At 37.3% G+C, this 26,159-nt stretch overlaps 3 protein-coding genes across 5 annotated transcripts; 1 reads left to right on the plus strand and 2 right to left on the minus strand.

The window, feature by feature from the left end:
- The first annotated feature begins 65 nt into the window (after window positions 1-65).
- Window positions 66-6,774, plus strand: rabl3 (RAB, member of RAS oncogene family-like 3). Of its 2 annotated transcripts, none has more exons than XM_033614446.2 (8): window positions 66-178; window positions 860-951; window positions 3,265-3,394; window positions 3,488-3,602; window positions 3,715-3,868; window positions 5,285-5,356; window positions 5,699-5,737; window positions 5,883-6,774. In XM_033614446.2, exons 1-8 carry the CDS (start codon window positions 133-135, stop codon window positions 5,937-5,939), a joined length of 705 nt encoding a protein of 234 aa, XP_033470337.1. In that variant the 5' UTR covers window positions 66-132; the 3' UTR covers window positions 5,940-6,774. The 2 variants fall into 2 exon arrangements, with proteins under 2 accessions (XP_033470337.1, XP_033470344.1); XM_033614453.2 differs by having other exon boundaries at window positions 3,718-3,868.
- Window positions 6,336-8,331, minus strand: LOC117249061 (mast cell protease 4-like). Its single transcript, XM_033614433.2, has 5 exons — window positions 8,179-8,331; window positions 7,797-7,944; window positions 7,317-7,458; window positions 6,853-7,113; window positions 6,336-6,704 (listed from the first exon to the last, which is right to left on the minus strand). The coding sequence occupies exons 1-5, from the start codon at window positions 8,234-8,236 to the stop codon at window positions 6,537-6,539; spliced, it is 777 nt and encodes a 258-aa protein (XP_033470324.1). The 5' UTR covers window positions 8,237-8,331; the 3' UTR covers window positions 6,336-6,536.
- An 8,915-nt stretch (window positions 8,332-17,246) lies between these two features.
- LOC117251829 (UDP-glucuronosyltransferase-like) lies at window positions 17,247-22,922 on the minus strand. Of its 2 annotated transcripts, XM_078174394.1 has the most exons (6): window positions 22,754-22,922; window positions 21,826-22,715; window positions 20,455-20,586; window positions 20,211-20,298; window positions 19,869-20,088; window positions 17,247-18,136 (listed from the first exon to the last, which is right to left on the minus strand). In XM_078174394.1, exons 1-6 carry the CDS (start codon window positions 22,908-22,910, stop codon window positions 17,854-17,856), a joined length of 1,770 nt encoding a protein of 589 aa, XP_078030520.1. In that variant the 5' UTR covers window positions 22,911-22,922; the 3' UTR covers window positions 17,247-17,853. The 2 variants fall into 2 exon arrangements, with proteins under 2 accessions (XP_078030520.1, XP_033474283.2); XM_033618392.2 differs by having other exon boundaries at window positions 21,826-22,782.
- Window positions 22,923-26,159: the final 3,237 nt, after the last annotated feature.

Below are 26,159 nucleotides of genomic sequence, written 5' to 3' on the forward strand. Positions count from 1 at the left end.
GATTGACATGCATTTTGACGAATGGCTCTGCTTCCTTTGTTTTCACTTTTTTTTAAACCAATCAAATTAAACAAATAATATTCGCAGGCGGGATATCCACTGTTTACTTCCGGGACGCCACTGTTGCAAAAAATGGCTTCTCTTGACAGGGTAAAAGTATTAGTTTTAGGCGATTCCGGTAAGTTAAGTACCATTTTAAGTCACAGTCAGACTCTTACGTAAACGTGTCTACTTGTTTGTACATACATTTGTTTATTCTGAGTTAATATCAACCGGTTATCAACCCCTATCTCAAATGAGGGGACGCCAAAGTCTTGTCAAAGTCTGTTGTAGTGGCTCTGTAAACCTTCATATCTGACGCAGTATAATTGTTGTGTCTATTGGTGAAGTCGGGATAAAGGTGGACCAGCAATTTTAGGCTTAATTAAAAAGCAATAACTGCACGTTATAATGTATTTACACTGGCTATTGCCGACCTAAGTGGTGCATTTGCGTATAGAAAGACTGCTTCGTATAGATCAGCACCAAAAGTTGACTATCCATAGAAACATGTTTGCCGAACTAAAAGGTGACACCCAACAGTTCGTCAGATATGTTTATTGATAGTCTACAAGGTATATGATTTGACGGAAATAAAGGATATGCTACACTGACATGTTTTTTCAATGGAGGCTTGTTCCTATATAAAAGTGAACCACGTTTGTATTGTCTTGGGATCAGCATTATATCAAGAATTAAAGCCACATATTATGATCAGCCGTACAAAATGCGTCTCCTTGTGCCTATTGCTTGCCTATAGAGTTGAAACTGATCCTATCAAAACTACCAGTCATTCACCCACATATCTTATCTTTTGCAGGGGTGGGTAAGTCTTCCTTGGTCCATCTGCTCTGTCAGAATCAGGTGTTAGGAAATCCATCGTGGACTGTTGGCTGCTCTGTGGATGTACGGGTAAGTAAACACCTAATCCACAACATTTCATTGAGATGTGGTCTAAAATGACACTGCTGGCCTGTAGCAACCCATAATACCTGTGTGTAATGTAATAGTTTAAAGCTCATAATGTAATCATCAGCACATAATGTAAGAAAACCATGAGTGCATAATGTAAAAACAGTTTTGTGCCTAATTATTATAGTATGTAAAAAAGATAATACAATATTAGAGAATTATTACATAGTAAACTAAGACAGAAAAAAGCGGACTAATTTAAATTCAGTGCAAAGTGTATTGATTTTAAAAGAGTCCTCCTCTTGTCTTCTTAAAGTTTAGGAACACTTGTAGTTTTACAAAACACAAGTAGAGTCCTTCATTTCAAGCAATTTGAGTTTGTTTGGTCTACAAACATTCAACATTTTCATTATCAGTCTCAAATAAGTGAAGCCTCTTGGATGTGTGACAAAATTAACAACTACAAGAAACTGTTGTTTCTGACAAAAATCAACATTAGCCCTTTAGCAGTTGAAGGCAAATTTACTCACTAATTTAAGTGTTTTATCATTGACAGCTAGTGAGATAAAACATGCTAATGCATTTATCATTGGTAGCGAATAATAACAACAACGTATTTCTATCAGAGTAGTAGCTAGTCCATTTGTTAGTGTTCGGCAGTTATTGGGGGGTTTCTTTCTCTGATTTCCAGCTTAAGGAGGAAAGAGTGGTGTACATTTGCAAATACCAACTGAAATTTCCTGGGACACAGGAAGAACATATCTGAATTATTAAAATATGTCATATTACCCTTTAGTAACCACTGATAACTGAAACAACTGTCTAGCAGAAATATAGTTCAGATTAATGCCAGAGCTGCCAGTGCGCTAATCTTTCCGGCTGGGAGATAATTCATTGATAAAGCTTCTTGTGAAAACTGCAATAATATTTCTGGCAGAGGCACGGTTGAATGCTTTCTGTGATGAGTGCTTTAATGATTCAGGCAGAAAGATACTTTTTATTATTAGCTACCAGTGATAACAGCACTAATCCTTCTGCAAGAAATACAGTTGATATTATTAGCTTCCACTGATTAATGCACTACCCTTTCTATTAGAAGGTATTACTACCTAACATCACCAACGTCTCTCACAAACGCATATCTTACAAGCTGCCTGTAATAAAACACTTTTAAGTCAACATATTAAATTAGCCTTCAACTGCTCAGGGGCTAATGTTGATTTCTGGCAAAATGCCCCAAGGAAACTTCTCTTGTGCAAGATGAAATACATCACAACTACTGAAAGAAGCCATCTAGTGGCCAAAGAGAAAAACACAGTTTTGTCGATTGTTATCTAATATTATTCGTTGTTTGCATATACTAACATCCAAAGGAACTGGAATTGTTATGTATGGAACAATTATTTCACATACTAAGAATCACCCAGTGTTGTAAGTTCAACATCATCTCTGTAACGGTTCTCATTTGTCCAAGTCAGTGGACATCTTGTATTTTGTCACACATCTAAGAGGATGTATCAGTTTTGAACCTATTGATGAAATGTCCTTTAGACCAAACAAAGTACAGTTGTTTTAAATGAAGGACTCCCTGTGTGTCATGTAAAATTGCAAGTGCCCCAATGCTTTAAAGGAGAATACTCTTTTAAAAAAAGTCTTACACTATATGATGTAATTACTTATAATGTTATGCACAAAATTGTTATTATTTTGTGTGCACATGGTTTTCTTGCATTATGCTAATTATGACATATGGGCTTTTATTGATTTTAAATCATTACATCATGCTTCATCATTATTATTATTATTACATCATGTCATTGCCTTTTGAATTAACCTATACTTAATACAACAAGCTTTTAAATAAGAAAATATGTAAAAGGCTGACTGACTGGAAACCATATGCTGAATATTCCAATAGTCCTATATATAATTATGTGATTCACAGTGGTGGAAGTAGTATTCAGATCTTTTAAAAATAGCAGTACTTTACAATGCATAAATACTCAACTACAAGTCAAAGTCACATATTGTAATTCTTATATAGATACAAGCCTTTTTTTATGTTTGTATTTTGTTGTATTAATCTAATCTGAAGTAGAAGTATGAGCAAGAAAACTGAAACACTTGAGTAAAGTGAAAGTACCTCAAATATGTACTTAAGTACAGTATTTGAGTAAATGTACTGAGTTACCTTCCTCCATTGATGAATCAGAACATTCATGTTAGATAAAAATTAGCAGAGCCCTCATATGTTAGAGATGCTTAGAGGACTAAAATAATGGAAGGGTCATGATAATATCTATTCAACTACAGGTCCAAGACTATAAGGAGGGAACCCCGGAGGAGAAAACCTACTACATAGAACTCTGGGATGTCGGAGGATCTGTTGGCAGTGCCAGCAGCATCAAAAGCACCAGAGCTGTCTTCTACAATTCGGTTAATGGTAGAGATGATTTTATATAATGATTTAAAGAAATATAAAATCATTAGGGTTTTTATTATTTAGTTGTGTCATATTCTGTTTTTTTTTTCCCAGGAATTATGTTGGTACACGATTTAACAAATAAGAAGTCCTCTCAGAACCTTTACCGCTGGTCACTAGAAGCTTTAAACAGGGATTCTTCTCCAACAGGAGTTATTGTTTCCAACGGGTAAGTAGATACATGTTGTGGTATTGTTTTCAATAAATGTTTCAATTCAAATCAGATATTAAATTGTGACTGAAAATGCTGGGGAGTTGAGTTATATTCTTCTCTCTCACAGCAGTGACTATGACAGAGAGCAGTTTGCTGAGAACCCAGTGCCTTTGCTGTTGATTGGCACAAAGTTTGACCAGATCCCAGAGAACAAACGCAATGAAGTTCTCACTCGGACGGCCTTCCTGTCTGAAGACTTCAACGCAGAGGAGATCAATCTCGTAGGTTGACTTTTTCATTAATGTAAGAGCTTTTTATAGGTCTCTGTCACAGAAATGTTCCACAAAAAGAAATGAGATAGGTGGAGCTGCAGTCTCCTTTGCTATAACTTTAAAAGTACAGTCACATGAGCGAAATAAACCCAAGTGAATAGTCACCTCCCATGCATTTCCTTTCAGTGAGAGCAAAGCATGGAGCAAAAGTGCGATTTAAACATTCACCTCTGCTGGCAAAGCAATTTTGCACCTTTACATTGCCTGGAGTTCAACTTTGGTGAGCTTTGACCGGCGACGTCGCAACCTCAACCACTAACAACAGAGTCTGTGTGGAGGAGACTTTGATTGTTGCCTTGTTTAACCAGCCAATATGATATTGGCCATGAAAAATACTGCCCCACATGAGAGATGCTGCCTGGCCTGAGATGAGAGTCAGGAGACAGACATGGAATGTAAGAAAATGGTAAATGTACCAATAACATCACAACCGTCATCTATGGTCATGGGCTCTGGGTAGTGACTGAATGAGTGAGATCGCGGATACAAGCGGCTGCAATGAGTCTCCTGGCGGAGTAGAGCCGCTGCTCCTTCATGTTGAAAGGGTCAGTTGAGGTGGTTTGGGCGTCTGATCAGGATGCCTCCTGCTGGGGGTGTTTCAGGCACGTCCAACTGGAGGCCCTGGGGTAGACCGAGAACATGCTGGAGGGATTACATATCTCATCTGGCCTGGGAACACCTTAGGGTCCCCCAGGAGGAGCTGGAAAGTGTTGCTGGGGAGAGGGGTATCTGGGGTACTTTGGTTGGCCTGGATAAGCTGATGAAAATGGAAATGGACCAATAACATCATACTTTACCGTATTTATCAGCAAGATAGCTAACATTAGCTAGCAAGCTAGCTTTCTGTGTGCGTCACAGTTGGCACTGCCCACATTCAGCACGAATATTGCCTCGGCAGGCAATGGTCGTTACACTCATCTGTAACAGTACCCTAACCCTATTCATACAAACTTCAAGTATACAAAGATCAAGTTATTTGAATTATGGTATATTTTTTCTTATAAATGTGCTTGTGACACATATGTATAATGGCAGCTCACCTATGCAGAAACAAGTTTATTTACCAAACAGTAAAATCGAAGCTCTGTGTTATAATCTGTCACAAAAAAAAAAAAGAAAATGAAAGAGACCTATGGTAACATTTCAGCCTTTATGTGTATAATCTGAAAACTGGTGACTCTGGAGACACCATGGCAGATGGCAAGTTTATTTTTTATATAAAGGAAAATATATGCAGTCAGATCAGTTTTAAAGAAGCTATAATCGCATACATATTCTACGCATACTGCTGTCAGATTTAACCTTAAAAAGACAAGACTGACTTTCTTTGAGGTTGGTGGCTGAAGTGCTATTTTGTTTTCCCAGGACTGCACCAACCCGAGATACCTTGCTGCAGGCACGTCAAATGCAGTGAAGCTTAGCAGGTTCTTTGACAAGGTGAGAAACCCAGAGCTCTGTAACGCGGCGTACCTGTTATTTTCTGTTGCTGTAGAGATTTTTTTTAACAGTAAATACAGCATGTAATGGACATTATTATTCATATTTATAAACACTTCAATGTCTGTGGTGTGGATCTACTGAGGAACATAAACTATCAAATGTAAATCTGTAATTATAAATATCTAATAATTGCCAACATTAACAGTGATTATTTAATTTATAATAATCTGATATTTATGCAGTGCTCGAATCATAGTGCTACATCAAGTGAAGTAATTAAATTTCAGTTTTGTATTTAAAAACACTTCTTCCTCTTAATCTCAACCTGTCTCTTAACAGGTAATAGAGAAGAGATATTTCACAAGAGATCCCAGTCAGGTGAGTTTCACATTTCTGGTCTTTTTTTCTGTTTTGGTTCAAGGAAATCTTCACCTGAAAATCAGATTTCATTTGTGACTGACAAGTATTTCATTTAGATGACATGTTTTTCAAAGTCAGTACGTTGCTTTCACTTTCTCTGCAGATGACGGGTTTCACAGACAGAAAACGGTTCAACTTCAAAAGTTTGCACTATGACTGACAAGCCGTGCACACAACAGCAGTGGTCTGTGGCTTAACCGTAATGCATCTGGGCTTTTACACCACAAGTAAAGCATCACGCTCACTGACATGCTTCCTGTAAACCCCCCACCACCAACTATTGTTTTTTCTCTGCCATTTCTTCTTTATACGAAGCTGAACACTTTTTTCTTTTTGCTGTTATGTTAGCTTAAGTTGACTTAAAATTGTGCTGCAAAAATATAAATGATAATAATAGAATAATTACTGAAAATAATAACCTTAAATATGTATATAGTCTATAAAACTTGCATAATAATTTTGTAAAAGGGAGTTAAGCACATTTAAGAAGTGAAGGAACAGGCTTTAGCAAGAAGTTGTAAAAGGACAGGAGTACACGATAAATGTACAGTGAGACTTTTGTGGTAAATCAAGTTTTTAATTCCTTTTTTTTTGTACAATCACTTGTATTTTTCCACATGCAAAACACTTACATATACCTTTATAAGTTCTTTTTTTTTAAACTTAGACAATTCATTCTTAAAATCTTTGCTTTACTAAGCTACATCATTCAGCAAGCAAGTGAAGGAAGGATGATATTCTTGGCCTTAATAGTGGCTCATGCAACATTCCCCACTGCCTTCATCACTTTCTTAATCCAAGGGACAAAGAAGTTGACTTTAGTGAAGACATGGGGATACTTGGGATTATTACAGTCATCCTTTAAGGTAAAGGCTGTTATACCGACGGGCTTCTTGTTGCAGAGGAGTGGTCCACCGGAATCACCCTAGAGGAAGGCAACAGAAAGAGTTGATTGAGTTGTTGTTTTTAATTAATAAAAGACTGTTTTCTCCGTGTTTGCAGCATAATTTATGCATTTTGTTGTATATAATTGTTACTTATTTGCTGGTCTTCTTTCAATACTGTTAGATTACCTGACAAACCCCTCCTGTCTTATTTCTAAATTTGGTGCATATCATGTGATTGACATTGAAGTATTGTTGCCATTTGCTTTTGCACTCGAAGCTGAACTGCATTTTCTCCGTGGTCTCTTTCAGTACTTTGGAGGAAGGCTTTTTGGCTCCAGTTTGGCCCCAGCCAGCAACAGTACAGTTGATGTTGGCTGGGATTTTCCCATCTTTCTTAGGCAGTTGGATAACCTTCACATACCTATCCAGTTTGGCTTTCTTTTGTAACTGTGAAAGAAAACAGAGTAGAGCTGAAGCTTGCAATGGTGGATTTCACCCCCGCACACCCTCACCCGCTTCAGAGCAAATGTGTGAAATCACACAGCTTTAACTTTACATTATGAAAAAATAGTTGAGATGGCATTGACTACAATGTACAAAATATTTACAGAGAAAGCTTTGATATGAACTTTTACACAGTTTTAGTTTACCTCAAGTAACATGATATCATAATCGTGATTTCCATTGTATTTTGGATGTTGATGGTACTTAGCCACTTGGATCCATTGCTGACTCTTCTCTTTCTTGCTTATGTCGTGTGCTCCAAGCACCACCGTCATGGCCTGAGATGTGCTGAACAAAGGAACAAACAATGTAAAAATATTAAGATATATTCAACAATTAAACTTGGCACTCAACACTTGGACTAAAAACATTGATGATAGAGTCTAATATCTGACCTGAAAATACAAATTACTGTTACAATTGTCAAGCATTAAGAAACACTGATAGAAAAAGTAGTAAGCTAGTAAAAGTAATTAACAACAAACATTTTGTAAATGACAAATATTCAATAATTGCGATTCTTTTTATACTGATAATTAATACCCATTAATTTCTCAATTGATTGTTGCATCAGAAACATTTTTTCATGTGGCTCTATCATTCTGAACTGGTGCTTAAAAACTCACTCTTTGCAGTGTGCTGCAGTTAGAACAAAGTCCTCACGAATAAGTATCCCGCCGCATGAATGGTGTCCACTAAACTGGAGTGATACCATGTAGGGTCTGGAGTGAGGCTTTGAAACCTTGCCACCCACTATACCACTCTCAGAAGCCCCTTACACAAGAAGAGGTTAATTAATACACATATTACAGATTACAAATCATTAATAGACAAATAATAATAATTATTATGGAAAGAAAAAAGCAAAAAAAAAAAAATCCAGTCATTAAAACAGCCTCTAAAAAATCAGCTATGACCCTTAAAAACTGATACCATTAACAAGAATATACACAGTGTACTCACTTCTATGCCAGCTATGAATTTAAAAATAATTTCATCTCATCTTACCAGTGAGGGAGAGTAGCTGAAAGAAAAAGATCCACACAATGCAGTATGTGTGGATCATGGTTGTGGAGAGCTGAAGAGCTGAACAGTGTGTCTGACTGTGCCCCCCCTACAACCACCACCACCACCTTTTGTACTCAAGCTTCTAACTCCTACAGCGGAAACTCAGTGGGCAGGTGTCATTGCTGCACAGGAGAGATGAGTTCACACCTTTCCTACTTGCAGCATGAGTTGGACCCCCTCATAAAACAAGATAAACCCAAAGCCAAACTTGTCATTTGAGTTGCCACACATGTGGTGTTGTTCATTTGTCTGTAATTTAATGTGTAGCACTTTACTGTATTACACTCTGTATGTGTCTTTGTGTGTGAACAGAAGTTTAGGTCCTGTTTACTTCTACCATCTATTTTTTGCCCTAAAAATCAGAAAGGTCCATATTTACCGTGGATAATCATAAATGTACAGCCTCAGTTCCAAAAAAAAGGGAAATTGTGTGAAACTTAAATAAAAAGATACAAAAATGTACAAGTACAGAAGTACAAAAACAAGATATTTATTTGTCTGATAAACTGATAAACTGTCATTGCATTCTGAATTTGATGCCTGCAACAAGTTCTCAGAAAGTTGGGACAGTGGCATGTTTACCACTGGGTTATATCACCTTTTCTGTTAAGCATTTGGGAACTGAGGACACTAATTGTTGAAGCTTTTAAACTCTCTCCCATTCTTGCTTGATATACAACTTCAGTTGCTCAACAGTCCGGGGTCTCTGTTGTACTAGTTGGTGCTTCATAATGCTTCACTTATTAATTATGGGAGTCTGGACTGCAGGCAGGCCAGCTGAGTACCTGCACTCTCTGCAAAGCCACCTTGTTGTAACACATGCTAAATGTGGCTTGGCATTGTGTTGCTGGAATCTGCAGGGATGACAACATATATTGTTCCAAAACCTGTATGTACCTTTCAGCATTTATGGTGTCTTCACAGATGTGCAAGTTACCCATGATGCCATGGGCACTAACACAACTCCATCCAATACCATCACAGATGCTGGCTTTGAACTTTCTGGTAACAATCTGGAGGGTCCTTTTCCTGTTTAGCCCGGAGGACATAATGTCCATGATTTCCAAATACAGTCTGAAATACGGACATCTCAGACCACAAAACTTTTCCACTTTGTGTCAGTCCATTTCAGATAAACTCAGGCCCAGAGAAGTGGGCGGTGTTTCTGGGTGTTGTTGATATGTGGCTTTCACTTTGCATGGTAGAGTCTTAACTTGCATATATACATATTTACAAAAACCAGAAGAACTAAAACCAATAAGTTTATGAGTCTGAACATTACATATCTTGTCTTTATACCTACTTCAATTAAATATAGGCTGAAAAAGATTCACAAATCATTGCATTCTGCTTTTATTTATGTTTTACGTGGCATACCAATTTCTTTGGAATTGGGGTTGCACTCATACTTGACTGCTATTTCATCATAGGCTACATTTACTCTAAAGGAAGAGAGCTGAGGTGAAAGGTAAATGGTCGAGTGGAAAACTCTGTTTTAAGGCCACAGTAACCACACTGCAAACAAGGGTAGTCACACCTCCCACACTGAACTACACACTCACATCACAGTCTAACTTCTATCCCTTGTGTTTTGTCTGGGCCTGAACTATTTTAATGGTTCATCAAAAGACAGACTTGCATGTTAGGGTTTCACGAGTTAGCTTACTTGTTGTTTGTTGTTAGTATTAAGTACTGTTTTTAATATGGGGCTGTACACAAACCGAGTGTTTTGAAGCACATGTTTTGCAGGACCATATTGTCCTCAGAGATTTTGAGGATTATGGACTTTGGTGTGATATCTGGTAGAGTATTGGATGTCTGTTTAAGCTGTTGATAGTAGTTAATCATTTTTATTTTTTTAAACTTCAACAACCAACAAATGAGCATTTACTGTACAAACTGCCATTAGGGGTTCTGAAATACTTGACCACACACTTGGTGGGTGAATGTAGAAGAATGCTGTCTGATTAACTCTTCACACAGGTGTCTATTTGCTAAACTATCATGGTGCGAGTGTTATCAACAACGAGGGAGCCGGTAAGCAACATATGCTGTTGTGTCTACTGACCACTAGATGGAGCTATAGGCATTTGAGTGCACAAAGCACACTTAGGAAAGGACAGTCCACTCCTCATACAGCCTATTCACCTTGTTTCTAGTACTGTAACGTGTTCATATTTATGGGGAGGGCTGTCCAATGAATTGAAACGATAACTCTCAGTAGTCTGTTTAGAGTCATCTCTGTTTCCACACAGCACGACAGCAGGTCAAACAATACAGCTCCCTTGATTTTTATGGTGAAGTTGAAGACGTTTGCCATTATTATTGCCCCTGCTGAGTCTGATTACTGGGAGTTTCCATGGTGGTGCTTTGTTGTCCTGTCTCTCAGGGAGGTGTTTGTTTGGCCCTCACAAGCAGTCAGGCAGAGCAATAGACACAGTACCTCACAGGTGGAGGGACATTCACAATATATTTGACATGGCACAGTGGCACGACACATATGGTTGCAATGGAGGACATTATGCCTATGCAGGGATATGAACAGATATGCAATAGTTCATGGATTATGTTGTTTTTGGTTTTTAGATAATCTAAATTCTGGCATGGACCTGCATAAAAGTGCTGGATGTTGGCAGTCCTCACCTTTTTGTTTACCCTCATGCCTTTTTCATTTATGAAGGCGAACTCACAGGGTTAGAGGTGCATACAGTACACTCCCACATGTCCTTTGAATAGGTGGAGCTGAAAAAAGCTTTGATGTGTCCAGTATTATGTAATGTTGAAACCAGACTCATTATGTATCACACTTAATCAGTTGCCACAGAAAAAAACGTAAGGGTATCTTGATAAGGCATATGTTCATATTTACTTACTGGTCACATTTTCCATACACATGAATGGCTGAGATGGGTTTAAAATTGAACCACTGAACCATAGAAACAGCTTCCTTAATAACAGGAAGATGTGCTAATACTACCAGAGGTTTCCACGAGCATGACCCCACCCTCTGCAAGGCAGGCTGAGAGGGCAAACCAGTGAAGCTACTACATCAACAGCCCTCCTCCTTTCTGCCCCCCCATCCATCTTCACACACCACATTCCACCACTACAATAACTGTGAACCACTCACCTCCGTCTACTGTCCCGACCCCTGTTCTGTTTCACACAGAGGATGGCAGTTGAAGACTGTACCACTGCACTTTTCTCTCTTGCACGAGTGACCGATGAATGTCTATTTCTGCTGCTGTAATGTTACTGTCCTTAAATGTCTGGGTATTTGTGTTTTTTGTGCACTTTTTAATACTTCTGCTGGGCTTCTCTGGACATTAATGTCATATGCATTTTTTGCACTTTCTAAAAATACTTCTATGTCAGTATTAAGTTGCTCATAACGATATCTCGTTGTTATTTATAACTGTGTTATTATGACAATGGCAAATAAAGAACTGATTGATTGATTGATTGATTGATTGATTGATTGATTGATACGTGAACACAGTTTCTTTTATTTTGTCTGTACCCACTGGTTTCTGGGATTCGCCACTGTTTTCTAATTTTTGCTTTTCTTACCAAAATAGGAGAGAAACATTTCATTTTCACAGTCCATAAATTGTTGTCTAATGTGAGGAAACATGACTTATACATTTGAGGAACATTTTAAAAATGCATGAATTTCATATAATCAGATTTAGATCATGTTGTAGACTCATAATGATGGAATTATTATATTTCAGGGCTAAAGAAATACTACTATACTTGTCTACTGATCCCAATTACTGTAATTTCAGTTACTGTGGGTCCCTCTGCTGACCAGTGGTGGAATGAAGTTAAGTATATTTACTCATCTGAGGTACTTTTAGGTAACTTGAGGTTTTTAATCTAATGCAACTTTCTACTTCTATCCCACCTCAGAAGAAAATACTGTACCTTCTACTCTACTACAACTATTTGATAACTTAAGTTACTAGTTGCTTTACAAGGTAAGACTTTTGTGCACAAACCCCGTGAAAATATACAAGTGCAGCTAAAACGATTTGTTGACTGATTTGAAAAATTAACAGTTTTTTTATGATTGTTTAGATAATTTTTCATGCATAATCATTTCATTGCTACTTTTCCTTTTAATTATTTTGATTGATTAAATAGATCTAAAATTTCCTGCATCAAGTACTTTTCCTTTTACTTAAATACATTTTCCTGATTGTACTAACATAGTTTTTTTTTTACGTAATTTTCAATGCATGATTTTTACTAGTAGCAGAGTATTTTTACAATGTGGTATTAGTACTTTTACTTAAGTGAAGAATAAGAATATTTCCTGCACTATTGCTGCTGACACAGCAATTACAACATCACAAAAGCTTGCAAATGCTTTTTTTTTTTTTTTTTTACATTTTCCTTCAGCACCAGTACTGACATTCTAGAAAATCACATTTACTTTGTGTACATTAATTTAATAGTAAGTCAATTTTACTACCGCAGAACTTCTTCTTACAGAATGTTTTGATGGCAACTCTCCACTTTTTGGGCATGATTTGGATGGTTAAGAACGTTTGGTGCATCTGGAGTTGACTTCTCTTCTTTTTTTTCTTTATTAAGAGAAAATATAAGAGAAATTTAAGAGAATGTTGTTGCATGAGGCTCAGTGTTTTTCTCGCTCTGTCTTGAGCTGGAATCTGCAGGGATGGCAGCATATATTGTTCCAAAACCTGTATGTACCTTTCAGCATTTATGGTGTCTTCACAGATGTGCAAGTTACCCATGATGCCATGGGCACTAACACAACTCCATACCATCACAGATGCTGGCTTTGAACTTTCTGGTAACAATCTGGAGGGTACTTTTCCTCTTTAGCCCGGAGGACATAATGTCCATGATTTCCAAATACAGTCTGAAATACGGACATCTCAGACCACAAAACTTTTCCACTTTGTGTCAGTCCATTTCAGATAAACTCAGGCCCAGAGAAGTGGGCGGTGTTTCTGGGTGTTGTTGATATGTGGCTTTCACTTTGCATGGTAGAGTCTTAACTTGCATATATACATATTTACAAAAACCAGAAGAACTAAAACCAATAAGTTTATGAGTCTGAACATTACATATCTTGTCTTTATACCTACTTCAATTAAATATAGGCTGAAAAAGATTCACAAATCATTGCATTCTGCTTTTATTTATGTTTTACATGGCATACCAATTTCTTTGGAATTGGGGTTGCACTCATACTTGACTGCTATTTCATCATAGGCTACATTTACTCTAAAGGAAGAGAGCTGAGGTGAAAGGTAAATGGTCGAGTGGAAAACTCTGTTTTAAGGCCACAGTAACCACACTGCAAACAAGGGTAGTCACACCTCCCACACTGAACTACACACTCACATCACAGTCTAACTTCTATCCCTTGTGTTTTGTCTGGGCCTGAACTATTTTAATGGTTCATCAAAAGACAGACTTGCATGTTAGGGTTTCACGAGTTAGCTTACTTGTTGTTTGTTGTTAGTATTAAGTACTGTTTTTAATATGGGGCTGTACACAAACCGAGTGTTTTGAAGCACATGTTTTGCAGGACCATATTGTCCTCAGAGATTTTGAGGATTATGGACTTTGGTGTGATATCTGGTAGAGTATTGGATGTCTGTTTAAGCTGTTGATAGTAGTTAATCATTTTTATTTTTTTAAACTTCAACAACCAACAAATGAGCATTTACTGTACAAACTGCCATTAGGGGTTCTGAAATACTTGACCACACACTTGGTGGGTGAATGTAGAAGAATGCTGTCTGATTAACTCTTCACACAGGTGTCTATTTGCTAAACTATCATGGTGCGAGTGTTATCAACAACGAGGGAGCCGGTAAGCAACATATGCTGTTGTGTCTACTGACCACTAGATGGAGCTATAGGCATTTGAGTGCACAAAGCACACTTAGGAAAGGACAGTCCACTCCTCATACAGCCTATTCACCTTGTTTCTAGTACTGTAACGTGTTCATATTTATGGGGAGGGCTGTCCAATGAATTGAAACGATAACTCTCAGTAGTCTGTTTAGAGTCATCTCTGTTTCCACACAGCACGACAGCAGGTCAAACAATACAGCTCCCTTGATTTTTATGGTGAAGTTGAAGACGTTTGCCATTATTATTGCCCCTGCTGAGTCTGATTACTGGGAGTTTCCATGGTGGTGCTTTGTTGTCCTGTCTCTCAGGGAGGTGTTTGTTTGGCCCTCACAAGCAGTCAGGCAGAGCAATAGACACAGTACCTCACAGGTGGAGGGACATTCACAATATATTTGACATGGCACAGTGGCACGACACATATGGTTGCAATGGAGGACATTATGCCTATGCAGGGATATGAACAGATATGCAATAGTTCATGGATTATGTTGTTTTTGGTTTTTAGATAATCTAAATTCTGGCATGGACCTGCATAAAAGTGCTGGATGTTGGCAGTCCTCACCTTTTTGTTTACCCTCATGCCTTTTTCATTTATGAAGGCGAACTCACAGGGTTAGAGGTGCATACAGTACACTCCCACATGTCCTTTGAATAGGTGGAGCTGAAAAAAGCTTTGATGTGTCCAGTATTATGTAATGTTGAAACCAGACTCATTATGTATCACACTTAATCAGTTGCCACAGAAAAAAACGTAAGGGTATCTTGATAAGGCATATGTTCATATTTACTTACTGGTCACATTTTCCATACACATGAATGGCTGAGATGGGTTTAAAATTGAACCACTGAACCATAGAAACAGCTTCCTTAATAACAGGAAGATGTGCTAATACTACCAGAGGTTTCCACGAGCATGACCCCACCCTCTGCAAGGCAGGCTGAGAGGGCAAACCAGTGAAGCTACTACATCAACAGCCCTCCTCCTTTCTGCCCCCCCATCCATCTTCACACACCACATTCCACCACTACAATAACTGTGAACCACTCACCTCCGTCTACTGTCCCGACCCCTGTTCTGTTTCACACAGAGGATGGCAGTTGAAGACTGTACCACTGCACTTTTCTCTCTTGCACGAGTGACCGATGAATGTCTATTTCTGCTGCTGTAATGTTACTGTCCTTAAATGTCTGGGTATTTGTGTTTTTTGTGCACTTTTTAATACTTCTGCTGGGCTTCTCTGGACATTAATGTCATATGCACTTTTTGCACTTTCTAAAAATACTTCTATGTCAGTATTAAGTTGCTCATAACGATATCTCGTTGTTATTTATAACTGTGTTATTATGACAATGGCAAATAAAGAACTGATTGATTGATTGATTGATTGATTGATTGATTGATTGATACGTGAACACAGTTTCTTTTATTTTGTCTGTACCCACTGGTTTCTGGGATTCGCCACTGTTTTCTAATTTTTGCTTTTCTTACCAAAATAGGAGAGAAACATTTCATTTTCACAGTTCATAAATTGTTGTCTAATGTGAGGAAACATGACTTATACATTTGAGGAACATTTTAAAAATGCATGAATTTCATATAATCAGATTTAGATCATGTTGTAGACTCATAATGATGGAATTATTATATTTCAGGGCTAAAGAAATACTACTATACTTGTCTACTGATCCCAATTACTGTAATTTCAGTTACTGTGGGTCCCTCTGCTGACCAGTGGTGGAATGAAGTTAAGTATATTTACTCATCTGAGGTACTTTTAGGTAACTTGAGGTTTTTAATCTAATGCAACTTTCTACTTCTATCCCACCTCAGAAGAAAATACTGTACCTTCTACTCTACTACAACTATTTGATAACTTAAGTTACTAGTTGCTTTACAAGGTAAGACTTTTGTGCACAAACCCCGTGAAAATATACAAGTGCAGCTAAAACGATTTGTTGACTGATTTGAAAAATTAACAGTTTTTTTATGATTGTTTAGATAATTTTTCATGCATAATCATTTCATTGCTACTTTTCCTTTTAATTATTTTGATTGATTAAATAGATCTAAAATTTCCTGCATCAAGTACTTTTCCTTTTACTTAAATACATTTTCCTGATTGTACTAACATAGTTTTTTTTTTACGTAATTTTCAATGCATGATTTTTACTAGTAGCAGAGTATTTTTACAATGTGGTATTAGTACTTTTACTTAAGTGAAGAACAAGAATATTTCCTGCACTATTGCTGCTGACACAGCAATTACAACATCACAAAAGCTTGCAAATGCTTTTTTTTTTTTTTTTTTTACATTTTCCTTCAACACCAGTACTGACATTCTAGAAAATCACATTTACTTTGTGTACATTTAATAGTAAGTCAATTTTACTACCGCAGAACTTCTTCTTACAGAATGTTTTGATGGCAACTCTCCACTTTTTGGGCATGATTTGGATGGTTAAGAACGTTTGGTGCATCTGGAGTTGACTTCTCTTCTTTTTTTTCTTTATTAAGAGAAAATATAAGAGAAATTTAAGAGAATGTTGTTGCATGAGGCTCAGTGTTTTTCTCGCTCACAGACTAAGCAGAATTTTCTGCTCACCTTAAATACCACAGTGACTCCAGGTTCAATTAAAGCAACACTATATACGCATAGCTTCACCTACTTCTTGTTAGAAAATATAAAAATGGCCTCAAATAAACATTTTTAGAGCAAGATAATTGGCTGTTAGATGAGGCATCTACAAAGCTTTGGTAGTCGGCAGACAGCAGCCTGAAGGTCTCACATTAAACTTTAACTGAAAGGTCACAAGTTCAAATCTTGAGCAATGCTTTGTACAGTGAGCATCCATCTGTTTCCATAATAACAGCCTCTAAGTGCCCTCTTACACATTCTTGCGAACCACAGCTCAGTGGCAAACATTAGCAGTGATTGTACGCATCAGCTACTAGATATTGTATTTGCCTTGGGGAATAATCTCACAAGATGTTGATGTGAGGAAGAATGGCTTGTCTAACTAGTGGAGAAAGCCAATATAAATATGAGTTAATGGAATTCCCCATGAATGATGCAACTGGGGCCAAGTAGTAAAAACAAAAACAAACATTGTAGTGTAGCACCTTATGTATTATTAGCTTCCCAGTCAGCAGGCTAATTTGGCAAACATTGTGAGAATACAGCTTTGGCTGCTGTTGAAATCAAATGTAGTGACATTTAAACACATTAGTCTGATTAAACTATTTGTAGTAAAACAATTAAAATTAAAAACAGACATAAATCCTACTTTACCCAGCTGAGACACCAACTTTGTGACTTCAATTCAGAAATGTTATGATCAGCTGCAGGGAACATCATCTATCAAACAATGTGTTGCACATAAGCAATAAAACAATTAGATAAAAAAAAGTCAATTATCCCACCCACTCAATAACCAGTAAAAACATTTCTCCTGCAGCCAGAGGAGTCTTCTTCTTACACTGCTGAATATTACTAACAAAATCCAGAGGATGGCGTCAATCATTGTCAGCATGTTGTTACACAAACAGAGTTTACAAACATATCTCACACACACGCACACACACACACACACACAGACACACACACTCTAGTTTAAAATGCCATACCAGTGTTTCAACCTCAATTATTAACTTCATTACAGAATTTGTAAAACCTGTCATTTGTAGTCATTTATTATAAGACTGTTGCAATAGAAACGCTACTCTCGTTTTCTCTTTGTAGTCCCTGTTCTGCAACACTTGCGGATGCAGAACAGGCAGCACTTTAGTGTCACCCACAGAACAGTGAGGAGAATGAGGGCCAAAAAGCCGATGACATCCAGGCAATGGTACTGAATCCAGTTTAACTCATGTGCAGCCACCCTCAAGTGTGCGGCTCCTTTATGTCTAATGACGAACTCGCTCCAGAAAACAGCCAGGTCCAAAGGCGGAACAGGACGGTCCAGGTGTATCTGAGACAGCGTCACCATCTTCTCTTTGTAACTGTTGAGACATTATACAATGAAAATATAAATTTAAATTTAAAAGAATGACATCATCACAAGGCCTATGATATATCACAGACTAAATCAGTAACTATGTACTATCATGCTTTATACGCTATAAATGTATGAAATAAGATGTGACACATTTATGTCGGTCTAAAGATAACTCTCCTTCGAACAACAGCAGCAATGACAAATTAATAACCCTTAGAATTACAGGTTATTATATGAAATCTGTCAAACAAATGTTCAGTATTTTACTGAATGTAAATACAGCAGATGTACAACATTAAATTGATTAACAAGTATATTTACAGAGAAGGACACATATAAAAAAGAAAGTTATTTTTTGAGAAGTATTTGCCAAGCTGAAAGCATTACGAAATCTGTTAAAGTAGAAACTGATGAAAAGGAAGAAAGCCTCTGCACACTATGTACATGGATTTATCATCGTCATACAGGGTGGAGAGACACTGACCACAGAAAGCAACAGGGCAACAATAGTTAATAGAGAGCAGTACGCCAGCAAAGGCAGCAAGGAAGGTGTCTGCTAGGAAGCAAACATTGGTGTTAAGCACATGCAGTTTGAAATATCTTAAAAATTGGCTTTTCAAATGTTAACTAATCAACTAATTTGTAACACCTAAAGGAAAGACACAGAGGGTTCTGGTGATATACACTGAATGTGAATATTGTTCATAAGAAACAGTTACAGGGCACCTTTAAGAGGGAAAAACACAAACTGAAGAGTGAGGACGATCAATCAAGCACACCCTGTACACGCCCACACAGTCCAGAGAAGAGGTCTGACCAGGCAGCATATATGTAAAAACACCTGTGTGCTTGCATTGTAGGTGGACCATGAGTGTGCAGAGACAAGACAGCCAAATATTGAAAAAAAAAATATATATATATATATATTCTTCATATATATTCTTCTTGGTGTATGAAATATGTTTGACAGATAACACAAATAAGTGTTGATTTTTCCATTTCCCTGTGGAGTTTCGGATCTCTGCTTCTCTATGGGATGTTTTTTTTTCTCCCCTATGACTGGGTCCCCGTTTTGTTCATCTGGCACGCACATGCAGGTGACACACAGTCCTATCACTGCTTTCATACTATCTACTGATCTATAGAAGGTTAGTAATGCACCAAAGTATGCAGGACAGTGCCAGCAAAGACAAAGAAAAAGAAGATGAAGGCTAGTTAATATGGATGAAAACTATGCAGGACTAAAATACACACGAACAGTAAGGGCAATGTAACATACACTTGCCATTGTCACAACACGCTTGATATAGGGTCGTTGTACAGTACATAGTGATGGCACTGCTGTCGCTTTTTCTGCTGTTATCTCAGAATTAACAATACTTTAATCTTCTCAATGGCTGCCATGTTTGTTGTTTGCATTATACAAATCTGGATGTTCTTTGCAGTCTGATTTCTCTGGTGTGCCCTCTAGTGGAATCCTCCATCCTACTACATGTGCAGTACATAGGCAAGTGGCTGAACAATTACATTCACAGTGCAGCCGGTTGGTCAAAAAGCAAGTATATCTCAGGTCTCACAGCTCATGCATACACTCTGAATGTAAACATACATTTTGTTTGTTTACAAGAAAACTAAACAAGGCACATTTGATATCTTTTTCTTTGATTGGGAATTTTTTACAATTTCCATGCACAACTGAGTGACTCTTCTCTTTAATCAACATGCAGTAGTCTTACCTTTTGTCATGGATGATATTATTTAGTGCAGCCAAAAGGGTTTCAGTGGTCATATCATAAATTCTAAGTTGCTCTGCAACACCACGGGACACCATGCGGTCTACGTTGTCCCCCTGGTCCCCAAACAGTGGAAACATCAACATGGGAACAGCATTGCAGATGCCCTCATAGATACCGTGGGTGCCTCCATGAGTGATGAAGACTCTAGCTTTGGGATGGGCTGAGGAGCACAGAAACACACAGTTAAAGGTTCAATCCACCCAAAAGCAATTGCAGGTAACTTTTTAAGAACATACTTGATGTCACATGATGGCAACACTGCCTGGAAGAAACTAAACACACCTAGGAGATCATTTTGAGGTAACCACTTCATAAGTTTCACATTCTTGGGTATGTCTTCAGGTACGACTCCAGTGTATCTCCACAAAACCTGTAACAGAAATAATACCTCCTCATTTTTAACATATGTAAACTGGTCATGAAATGAACTGAGAGTTTGGCATGTATACAACAAGGTAAGACAAGGGACAAAGTCCTGAGGTTCAAACTGATTAGATAAGGGTGTAGAGAAAATGGTGATTATTACCCTTTGAGGAATTTGCCGAAAGGCGTCGAAGAACTGTTTAGCCTTCTCTGCAGGCATGTTGGAAATCATTGAGCCCAGGGTAAAAATGATAAAGCCGTCGTCTCCTGAGCCATCCACAAACTCCGCTAAGTCCTGCAGGGAAGTTAGAAAAGACACAAAATGAGTAAAAAACAAAACAACAACTAGAAAATCCTCAATTTTTAGATTGTATGGATGTATGCTCGTAATAAAAGCGCACCATCTTTTTATTTCAAGGTGCAGCCATTGTGTAGCAGAACATTGCTTTCATACAGTATTTTCAAATATATTGAAACAAATATTATCAAACTAATATTAAAAGCTCCATCAACTGATTTACTTTTTTGGCCAATTAGGGTTTACAAGAATTTTCTGACATATCATCACCTAATTAAAGGAATACCTCACCCACAAAATTATCATGTTCATAAATCAATTGTTCGTACCGTATTACCTTGAACTCATGGAGAAAGCTTTGCTTTTTCGCATGACTGGGGACCACATTTAACAATCGCGAAACTATATCAAAACATCCGTTTACAAACTCTCACATGGCATAATCTCATTTATCCAGCTGTAGTATTTGAGAAGAGAGCATATGTGTTTTATTCTTAGTTCAGTCTTAAATAGTAAGGTTTTACTGAAAGTGCATGTGTTAGGAAGTACTTAGCATACGACTGGACAAATGACACTTGGATTATGCAACACCAGTTGTTTGACATAGTTTTGCTGTAGTTTAACATGGTCCCCAATCAATCACTAAACCATTATGCTTGCCAAAAACAAAAAAGTTTTCTTTACAAAAATAAGGTGACTAATTGATATACAAATGGTCATTTTGTCCAACATGTCAGCAAACAGTTACATATTTGCACATCAGGCAGAGAAGCAGCAACATGCTTATGTGGAGTAGGCTTCCAGGTGAAACTAAACCCAACAGTTTGGTTTCAACCAGCTCCTGAGATAAATATCTGTCTCTTTAGCAGTTAGATAATCTACTGCTTTCATTAAGCAGTTGCTAACTATGGCAAAGCATTTTGTTTTTGCTGAAAATAGTTTCCCAACAGCTGCTGAAAACAGTGAGAGCAGAATTTGCAGGCTGTGCAACTAATACATTGAGCTAAAAGAGCTGCAGAATTGGGTAATAATTTTCCATTAGTTTATCACTACGAGTGACCCCTTTCTAGTTACACATTGTCATTGTCATCAGTTGTTAATACAAAACTATTGATTGGTTGTTAAGGGTTTGCTTAAGCCTGACTCAACACAATGCAAGTATATACAATTTGCCTTAAATGAATCCACATGTGATGCCTGATTGTTTACTCTATCATGCATTCTTTAAATACTCACAGCTGGCAGAGGAGCTTTCTTTGCACAGTTGATACCTCCAATAAAAACCATGTTTGGCATGACAGGTTTGGGCCTTTCAAAAACAAAGTCATATCTGAGAAGCCAGATAGCACCGTGACTAAGAACGTCCTTGTAGGTCATGTTGTCTCCTAAATACCTGCTGACCAGATCATCAAAGCTGGCATACATTACTTTGCACAGATATAACTCAAAAAAGGACATGAGCATGTTTTTGACTCTCTGTGGGAAGGTCATGATGTCTGTATTTCCAGAGAAAAACACAGGAACATACGAAGGAGGAGAGGGACACTGGTTGGCTTTACTGTCCAGCTCACATGGAAGTCCACGCAGGAAATAAACCACTGGAATGGAGAACATATGACCCAGGACTGAGCCACAGGGAAGGAAGGGATCTGTAAGCACAACATCAAAGCCCCCTTCCTTCAGTCGACTCATGAGAGGCTGGTTGATCAGCAAACTCTCGCAGCCTTTCACCTGCATTGAAGTAAAGTTAGTCAAACGCTGCACATTAATAAACAAGTCTGTGATTGCTGGTGGCTTGAGGAACACTCCAGTCTGCAGCTCGGCGAATTTTCCATCCAGTTCAGCTTTGGTATAGGACACTTGGTAGATCTCTGTCTTGTAGCTCTCTGAGCCATGGATCAACAGGCTGCTTTCAGGCACCAGCACCACAGCCTCATGGCCCCTTGCGATGAGCTCCTTCACCAGTATCTTCATGCTAAGCCAATGACTCCCATCCACAGGCATTACCAGCACCTTCCCCCCCTGAACGGGCCCCAGACTGAGGCAGCACAGCCAGGCCACCAGCCCCAGTGCAGGAAACCACATACCGCTGCTCATTGCCTCTTCTCTCTCCTGCAAGCTGACTCCTTGTAAGAGCTGGTGGTAGCTGTTGTTAAGGGGTGACTTGTGTGTTCATGTGAGTGAGTGAGTGAGTGAGTGAGTGAGTGTTTAAAATCAGCAGGAAGTTGAGGCTGTGTTTGCAGGCGGGCTATTACATAACCACAGAAAGACAGATTGAGTGAAGATTCCCAGTGGACTTTGTGGAGAAGTCTAGGAATCATATAGTATTCAGATAAACATTCTCTTATGGGGCTTTGCTTTTTTCTTTTCACTTCATGTCTTTCCTCTCATGCCTTGGTGTTTTCATTTAAATTTCAATACATTTACAAGACATAATGGAACTTTTATATTGTAAGCTGTAAGTTGCAATTCAGTTTTGTCAGTATGGTATTTGAAGCAGTGCAGTCTAAGTATTATAAAATAGTGTGTTTATCCAATTTAATATGCTAAAGAAAATAAGCTAAAAACTCTTTTAAGGACACAAGTAGTTAGTAAAAATGTTTTTTGTTATTATATTTTGCATCATGCTCACTGCAATTTCCATTTGTATTCTTATTTTTTGCCTCCAGCATTGGACTCTAACAGTCAGTAAGGCTTGCAAGTCACAGTGGTTATGCATGTCTGCAGCTTGCACTGCCAAATGATTAGTGCAAAGTCCTCTGTTTACTTAGGCTGCTCCTTCTCTCCTCCCCTTGTATAACATACAGTTGCGTGCTAAAATGGGCCATTTCGTGTGCCCTCTTATTACCTCTTTTTTTCACTCTCAGCAGTCACACGCACAGATATATCTACAAGCATTGTGAAAAGGCAGATGCCGTGCAAAGCCAGTTGTAATAGGAAACCAACACCCTCCTCTTTGGAGGGGGGGTGATAACATCAAACAAACAATGTTATTTGTGGAATTTTATCCATGGTTACAACTTGTTTTGCCTTAGGTAACCCTCTATGAGACTAACTGCCCTGGTTGCGTAATTGAATAACTTATTAGCTCATTCAATTTCATTAAGGACAAGAAAAAAAGTTCTTTATTATGGGGTGCCGTTTGTAAAGTGGCTCACGCTGAAAATAACATCAACATTTTGCCACATTTAGCTTCAAAAAATGTTTAAAAAAGTGTTGTGAATTTTTTAACGTCACCTTTTACCACATTTACAGCAATATTTGTTAACTTAGAAATATATTAAATAGTTAAATCTAAATATTAAATGTGGCACCTAAATGTTAAATGTTAAATCTAAATATTAAATCTAAATATTAAATCTAAATCTAAATGTTAAATCTAAATGCTAAATCTAAATCTAAATGTTAAATCTAAATGCTAAATATAAATCTAAATGATAAATCTAAATGCTAAATATAAATATAAATCTAAATGTTAAATCTAAATGCTAAATCTAAATCTAAATGTTAAATGTTAAATCTAAATGTTCTGGGTGAAACTAAATATTTAGCTAATATGCAGATACACACTGCCGGTCACCGGAAGTACCAAAATAAAAGCTCAAGATGGTCAGACTGTGTTTATAGAATCAAATAACGAATTAAAACCAACTTATCGGGGGAAATGGACACTTGAACATACATTAGCGTGATAATAACTACCTAAAATAACAAGAAACATGTTTGGAGAAATTTTATTTGATGTGTACTTTGAGTTGTTAGTGTCCCTTCGGAGGGAATCACCTTGTTGTTTACAAATATTTCCGGGTAGAAAACCAGCAGAGTTTAGCTACATATATATATGCATATCTCACATTTTTCACGTCACTATATCACCGTTTAGACTAATCTGGTGTTTGTAAAGTCTATAAACACAATGATTGAACAAACATTACTATCACGTTCTGAAATTAATAACATGGTTATCGTAGATTAGCGGGGCTAACCGTTAGCTGTTAGCCCCGTTAGCGGTGTCTGTAATGACTCATTTACTCTAAACGGTCCGTGAAAAAAATATTTTTTTCCAGCGGATGTCTTAGTTACAACATGATTGAGCTAACTGGAGTAGTTTCATGTCGTATCCGACAATGGGAGGCTTTTAACAGATGACGTCCTGATGTTAGCTTTGCTGCTGCTGCTGCTGCTGCTGCAGCCACTGATGCGTTCTAGACATCGTGATTTCCCAAAACTGAATAAATACCACACATCGCAACACAAAACTGCTTTGCTAGCTCAATCATGTTGTAACTAAGACATCCGCTGGAAAAAATATTTTTTTCACGGACCGTTTAAGAGTTAATGAGTCATTACAGACACTGCTAACGGTGCTAAGAGCTAACGGTTGTTAGCTTAGCTTAGGTTGTTAGTCCCTCTGAAGGGACACTAACAACTCAAAGTACACGTCAAATAAAATTTCTCCAAACATGTTTCTTGTTATTTTAGGTAGTTATTATCACGCTAATGTATGTTCAAGTGTTCATTTCCCCCGATAAGTTGGTTTTAATTCGTTATTTGATTCTATAAACACAGTCTGACCATCTCGAGCTTTTATTTTGGTACTTCCGGTGATCGGCAGTGTGAATTTACATATTAGCTAAATATTTAGTTTCACCCAGAACATTTAGATTTAACATTTAGATTTAGATTTAGCATTTAGATTTAGATTTAATATTTAGATTTAACATTTATATTTATATTTAGCATTTATATTTATATTTATATTTAGCATTTAGATTTAACATTTAGATTTAGATTTAATATTTAGATTTAACATTTAAATTTAGATTTAGATTTATATTTAGATTTAACATTTAGATTTAGATTTAGATTTAATATTTAGATTTAACATTTAACATTTAGGTGCCACATTTAATATTTAGATTTAACTATTTAATATATTTCTAAGTTAACAAATATTGCTGTAAATGTGGTAAAAGGTGACGTTAAAAAATTCACAACACTTTTTTAAACATTGTATGAGGCTAAATGTGGCAAAATGTTGATGTTATTTTCAGCATGAGCCACTTTACAAACGGCACCCCATACTTTATGGATCAATAATACAAACACAGCCAACACCACCATATTTTCTCATTGTGGAGTCTGCGAAATTTGAAAACGTCCTTTTTTTGTTTTTTGCCCTCCATCCACACTAAGTCTGTTTTTCACACTCTAAAAGTTAGCTTTTTGAAAACACTCTCCAGAGTGGATAAATCTGGAAAAAACATAAAAAAACAACAACAACTAGTCTAACACTGGAAGGGGGAAAATAACCTTTTTGAAAATGATGACATAAGCTTTTCCAGACATCATTTTGTTGTTGTCAACTTTAATACACTGTAAGAAATGTAACTGTTCTTATTGTTTAGATGTTACAGAGTGGAATGATTTTGATCTGAAACTTCAGATTTAACTTGGTTAGTGTGGATACAGTGGAAAGGTGTCAGTGCACGTTAAGGCTCATTTATACTCCTTTTATGTACGAAAATACATCAGTTTCAGCTGTTAAAAACCATACTGCCCTCATACCT

This window comes from Epinephelus lanceolatus, chromosome 14, assembly GCF_041903045.1.
Source record: "Epinephelus lanceolatus isolate andai-2023 chromosome 14, ASM4190304v1, whole genome shotgun sequence".
In the NCBI taxonomy this organism is placed as follows: Eukaryota; Metazoa; Chordata; class Actinopteri; order Perciformes; family Serranidae; genus Epinephelus; species Epinephelus lanceolatus.

Excerpts from the sequence above, each read along its gene's own strand:
- rabl3 (XM_033614446.2), top strand. The coding sequence starts at position 133 with ATGGCTTCTCTTGACAGGGTAAAAGTATTAGTTTTAGGCGATTCCG. Across the intron at positions 952-3,264 it reads GCTGCTCTGTGGATGTACGG|GTCCAAGACTATAAGGAGGG; the intron begins GTAAGTAAACAC and ends ATTCAACTACAG. Across the intron at positions 5,357-5,698 it reads TTAGCAGGTTCTTTGACAAG|GTAATAGAGAAGAGATATTT; the intron begins GTGAGAAACCCA and ends GTCTCTTAACAG.
- LOC117249061 (XM_033614433.2), bottom strand. The coding sequence starts at position 8,236 with ATGATCCACACATACTGCATTGTGTGGATCTTTTTCTTTCAGCTACTC. Across the intron at positions 7,945-8,178 it reads TCAGCTACTCTCCCTCACTG|GGGCTTCTGAGAGTGGTATA; the intron begins GTAAGATGAGAT and ends TTCTTGTGTAAG. Across the intron at positions 7,459-7,796 it reads ACTGCAGCACACTGCAAAGA|CACATCTCAGGCCATGACGG; the intron begins GTGAGTTTTTAA and ends TCCTTTGTTCAG.
- LOC117251829 (XM_078174394.1), bottom strand. The coding sequence starts at position 22,910 with ATGATTCCTAGACTTCTCCACAAAGTCCACTGGGAATCTTCACTCAAT. Across the intron at positions 22,716-22,753 it reads TCACTCACATGAACACACAA|GAGTCAGCTTGCAGGAGAGA; the intron begins GTCACCCCTTAA and ends AGCTCTTACAAG. Across the intron at positions 18,137-19,868 it reads AATATCATCCATGACAAAAG|TTACAAAGAGAAGATGGTGA; the intron begins GTAAGACTACTG and ends ATGTCTCAACAG.